At 33.3% G+C, this 6,007-nt stretch overlaps 1 protein-coding gene across 1 annotated transcript; it reads left to right on the forward strand.

Annotated features, from left to right (window-relative positions):
* The first annotated feature begins 1,371 nt into the window (after positions 1-1,371).
* Positions 1,372-2,331, forward strand: LOC141511500 (olfactory receptor 2T29-like). Its single transcript, XM_074220654.1, has one exon. It carries the CDS (start codon positions 1,372-1,374, stop codon positions 2,329-2,331), a length of 960 nt encoding a protein of 319 aa, XP_074076755.1.
* The last annotated feature ends 3,676 nt before the right edge of the window (positions 2,332-6,007 follow it).

The raw sequence follows: 6,007 nt of genomic DNA on the forward strand, positions 1-6,007 counted from the left end.
AGGGAAGAGAGCAACAACTGGGGGAGCAATGGGATAGACAAGAGTCTTGAAGGAAGTCATAGAAAGTTAGGGGCAGGAAATTAAGAGGAAGACAATTTTAGAAGTGGGTGATAGTAAATGGAAAGGAGAAAAGGAATATTACTTGTGAAGAATAGCATCTAGGAAAATTTAGTTTTATTGAGATAATTAAAGTTTAAGAAGACTGGAAAGTTGGTAAAGCACTAGATTAGGAAGATTTTAAAATATTAAGCAGAAAACTTAAAAAAAATTGATCATTGAAGAAATTGAAAGACATTGCAGTTTATTAAGCAGGGAGTGAATTGGTGAGACCTAAGCATAGAAAAATCACTTTGATAATTGAGTGGAGGAAAAATTAGAGTAGGGAGAGATTTATGACAGGAGAACTAATATGAGGCTCTTGCAGTAATTCAGGTGAACATCTGGAAAAAGAAATAATAATAATGACTTTAATTAGGATAGTGATCACGTGAATGGCGAGAACTATTCCCATATAAGAGATATTATGAAGGTAAAGGTAGAATGAGAGTGAAGAGGCAAGAACAACACTGAGGTTGTGAGACTGAGTTATTGACAAGTTATTGTGTCCTGAACACAATATTAGATAAGTTTTGAAAAGGGAAGCCTAATGAGTTCTATTTTGGACACATTGAAATTGTGATACCTATGTAACCAAAATAAAAGGAAAATGAATGTTTCTATAATATTTTCTATAATGTTTATCCTAGGCCTATTGAGTGTTTCTTAAAGACTCTTTTATAAGAGAGTAATCTGGCAGAATCTCAGCATTTGAAAATGACCCAAGAGGATACATTTTCTATTCAAATAGGTCTATTTCTAGGTTTAAATAAGACCATCTTTTGTCATATATTGTTGGCAAAAGTGCAGCATTGCTACTATTAGAACAATCAATATAAAGACTCCTATCCATCCTCAAAGATAGAGCTGATGGTGTCTGAATACATGTTGAAGCATACGTTTTTATGTTGTTTTCCTTGGGGCTTTCTTTTTTTGGGGGGGTCTATGTTTACTTTCACAACATGACTGTTATGGAAATGTTTTACATGACAAAACATTTTTAACCTATATCAAGGTTTTCTAAATGAAGGGGAGTGAGATGGTAAGAAGGGAGAGAATTCAGAATTCAAAACTTGACAAAAAAATGTTAAACTTGTTTTTACATGTAACTGGGAAAAAAGAAAATAAAATATATTAAAGAAAAAAGGATAATCAATAGTGTATCTCTTTCCTTCACTAATAGATGATCAGAAGTTCTATAGTTTATGAATAAAGGACACAGTTTAAAATCTTTTGTTGTTTTGCTTGTTTTTGATCTTCCTTAGGTAAGATGACATGAAGCAGACAATGTGGTTGGAGAATCAAACTCTGGGGACAGATTTCATCCTGTTGGGGCTCTTTAGCCAAAGCAAATATTCTACTGTTTTCTATTCATTGGTATTCATTATTTTCTTAATAGTTCTTACTGGGAATACCACTCTGATCTTTTTGATTCAAAGTGATTCCCACCTCCACACTCCCATGTACTTCTTCATCAGCCAACTTTCACTCATGGACATGATGTATATGTTTGTCACAGTGCCAAAGATGCTGTTGGATCAGGTGATTGGGATTCATAATATTTCAGTCCCAAGCTGTGGGATACAGATGTTCCTCTTTGTAACACTTGGTGCAGCAGAGTGCTTTCTTTTGGCAGCTATGTCCTATGACAGATATGTGGCCATTTGTCACCCTCTCCGCTACCCCATCCTCATGAACCATAGAGTTTGTATCCTTCTAGCAATTGTCTGTTGGTTCTTGGGTTCCCTTGATGGTTTCATGCTCACCCCCATCACCATGAGCTTCTCATTTTGTAAATCCCGAGAGATCCAACACTTTTTCTGTGATGTCCTTGCATTATTGAAACTCTCCTGTTCAGATACCTCACTCTATGAGACTCTCATGTACCTGTGCTGTGTCATTATGCTCCTTATCCCTGTAGTAGTTATTTTAAGCTCTTACTCCCTTATTCTTCTCACAGTCTATAGGATGAATTCAGCTACTGGTCGAAGGAAAGCATTTGTCACATGTTCCTCCCACCTAACTGTTGTTATTCTCTTCTATGGAGCTGCCATCTATACGTACATGCTTCCTCCTTCTTATCATACTGCTGAAAAGGATATGATGGTATCTGTCTTCTATACTATTCTCACACCTGTTCTGAACCCTCTAATCTACAGTCTCAGGAATAAAGACGTCACAGCAGCTTTAAAGAAAGTGTTATGGTCAGAGTTGGTTTTAGCTAATTTTCAGTAGATGAAGGTGGCCTCCAAATATTTAACACCCCAAGTTGTTTCATTTTATTCAAATTTCCCTGTAGGAATATTTCCCTACCTCCCATCCTCTTCTCAATTAATTTCCTCTCCTTGAGACTTTGTGAGTCTTTTTTGGTTAATGTTTTCCTTGTTCAGTAAAAATATCATTGACATTTAAGTCAAAATATAAGAATTTAATTCTCTAGCTATGATGTGCTAACTAGATTACCATGACCAAACAACTGAAGATCTCTAAGAGTTGATTTACTTTTCTGTCCAATGTTGTTTTAAATAAATAGTTATTAAATACCTTAAAAGTGAATGGGACTTATATGGATTTATCAAAAATTGCTTTTACTCAGTTCACCTCATTTTCTGGTTGTATGACATTACTCAGATGAAATTTCATGGAAATGAGATTAGTTACCTCTCAAGATAATGTCAAAACATTTTAGAAAGTTTTCCATCCTATTAAATTTAAAGAAGATTGTCTTTAAAAAGAACTAATTGAATGACTGACATCAATGAGTCAACAAACAAGGAGTCTTACTTATACCCATCACCATGACCTTCCCATTTTATTAAATCCAAGAAATTCATTAGCTGTTTTGTGTGGACCTTGCTTTTTCTTACTTCCCTCTATGAGATTGTTATGTACTGCGTTGTGTTCTTATGCTCCTCCCTGCAATGGGGTGAAAAATCTCATTAGTATATTACTCTTTTTACTTTCTCTTTTCTCCACACTCTTAAAACATGCAGAATAGACAAATCTCTTCTTATTTTTCAAATTTTACACCTTTTTTGAAGACCTTAAAATTTGAAAGAACATTTATTTCCTCATCCCCCTACATCATAATGTATCATCCTTCTATCACTCAAATGAGTCTTTTTAGTTTTTTTCTCTTGTATATCATCCTACTTACCACTAATCTTTTCATCAGAAATGTTTGAAAGACTTTGGTTCCATTAGAATTATGCTAAACATTATAGGTTAAATTATTGTGGTAATCATATAACTTTCCTCATTTGGATTAATTGTATATAAAGATCTGATTTAATTTTTAGTAAAAGCCACCATGTATTTTACCATCTTTACTGGTTCAGTTTGATCCATACAGTTTTCATTTATAACTTCTTGAATTATAGTGTCTAGAGACTTTTCAAAAACCATTTTAAGATATTTAAGAGGCAGCTAGGTGGTGCAGTAGGATAGAGCACCGGCCCTGGAGTCAGGAGGACCTAAGTTCAAATCTGACCTTAGATTGTGTGACCTTGGACAAGTCACTCAACACCATTTCCATAAATAAAATTAAAAAAAAGAATTTTAGTAATTATTAAATTATCTTTATTGATAGTGTCTTTTTGATAGTTATTTTACATTTTCCATCTTTTAATTTTGTTCTAATATTTCATGCCATCTCATGGAGTTAGTGATTTCTGTTTAGTTTATTTTAATTTTTAGTTATTCTATTTTTAAGGGAAAGCTTCCTACTGCCCCCATCTACTTTGTCTCCTTTAAATTATTTCCTCAAAAATATTTGATTTCATATTGCTTAATTTCTCTAAGTATTTATATAGTCCTTATGAGAAATACATTTTTTTGAGTCTCTTACCTGCAAGTTTTATGGAGTTGGATTTATAATACATTTTATATAGAGTCAGGATTTCTTTATTTACTCATCTTACTAGCTTTAGTTTCTAAATTAGAATTGTCTCCAAGTTTCAGGAGAAACTGGCTCTTGGATGTTTTGGCCTACCTTGTTTGCTCTCACTTTTGGTTGTTTGTTGACTTTTCCCTCTGTGGTTAGGTACCTCTGATTTTTGGAGGTTCAGAGAATAAAATCTAGATTCTCTCTCTTATGTCTCAAAGTAGAATTTTGGGCATCTTAGAGCCCCTTGATCTGAATACTGTTGGCATGATGCTGTTTGGAACCTATGCCACTTGCTGCTTGGTACTGCTTTTCAGGGTTTTCAAAAATTCTCACTTTTTTTCCCCTAAGATTTCCTTCCTTGGTAAGTTAAACCTTCATTATAAGTGTTGTTTGCTATAACTCTTTCTGCTTCATGTGGAATTAATCACTTTCTTTGTCCACTAATACTGATTATAAAATAATCACTTGTAACTTCTTTGTTAGTTAAAAGTCCATTTTTCCCCAAAATTTGTAATTTGTGAGAACTCATCACATAGATTTTGTGCCCTTCAACCTAAGACAATATTAATTTATTTCATATTTATTCTCGAGGTAAATCTAGCATTTGAATTGGGCTGCTTCTGTAGGCCAAGATACAACAATAATTTGAAACATCCTAGAATAGGTTTCCTGTTGATAAAACAGTCACCAAACTGTTAAGTGCACTGCTGAATATATGTCAAGGCTGAGCTTCTAAAAAGACCAATAATTAATTTGCTCTTAAGGTCAGTCATACTGTGTCTCAAATCTTCAGGTCTACAATGAAGGAGAATATTTGTTGTTAAGTAATTCAGAAATAGGGCCTTCCTCTAAATAAGAGCAGTTCCCTTCCTAATATACCATACTGAAGATGTACTGCTACAAAGTGAATTCTCTCAATACTTTAAGGAAGGATGACTTCTGTAATTGAGTATCTCACCAAAAACTAAGAGAGACATTAGAGACAACTTACTTTGTCTCTTATCCTAAGATTTGGTTAACTGCACCATTTCCTTCAATAAATTTCACCTGAATAAACAAGTTGCATGTTTGACTGTTTTTATTTTTAGCCTTTGAAAATTTACTTTTGAATCCATTGCAAATTGTGATGATTATGTGAAGAAAAATTATCTGAGTATGGCAATGGGAATTCCTTCCTTGACTCTTGATTTGCCTATGAATTATTTTAATAAGGTATATTATTATTATTTTCATATCTTAGGTCAAGTTTATTAGACTTCTATCATCTTAAAGGGGAAGAAATCTGCTAATACTATATTTAAGCCATAAATTAGAAATGTTTACAGAACTGTTATTTTATAAAGAATCTTGTTCTTAATATTAATTATATTATATTCTTTTAGCTATCACAGATAATAGAACTGTTTATATATGAGAAATCTTATCAAGGTGAAACCTGGCTCCCTCAGGGTCTTGGTAGGCATTAAACCACTAACTTTCAAATGGATAGAGGACTGCTAACTGACTAAACCTAATTTAGAAAATTCTATATATCAGATATGTACATATACTCTTAGTACCCAGGTCAGCTAGTCTCAGCACCTTGAAAAAAAGAACATTTAGAGGACTGGTCTATATGAATACTCTGAATTGCCTAGGCTGGATGTGCCTTGCCTCTGGCAGAAAGAAATCTAAGATATATTTAAATAAAGCAACCCCTAGAACAAGTAGCAATGATAGATAGCAAATATCCAATATTAGATTATGGAACTAAAAAATTAATAATATTTGACTATGTTACATTTTATTTGATTTATAAGAGGTTCTTTGCAACATAGCTTAATTTTAAAAAAATCAAGCTTTTGACTTTGGAACTGTGACAGATGGGAAAATGGATAGTAGGGGGTTGGAAGATGAAGGGGAAGTTGGTTGGAGAAACCACAAGCTAAGCCTAATCTTCCAAATTCTCCATATGTAATATGGAATAAATATATTGGAGAAATAAATATATTGGAGAAAATTTGTCAAATTCTTCATGGATCAAAA

Source organism: Macrotis lagotis, chromosome 2 (assembly GCF_037893015.1).
Source record: "Macrotis lagotis isolate mMagLag1 chromosome 2, bilby.v1.9.chrom.fasta, whole genome shotgun sequence".
Lineage (NCBI taxonomy): Eukaryota > Metazoa > Chordata > Mammalia > Peramelemorphia > Peramelidae > Macrotis > Macrotis lagotis.

What these genes read in the sequence shown, in the direction of transcription:
- LOC141511500 (XM_074220654.1), top strand. Translation starts at nt 1,372, where the DNA reads ATGAAGCAGACAATGTGGTTGGAGAATCAAACTCTGGGGACAGATTTC.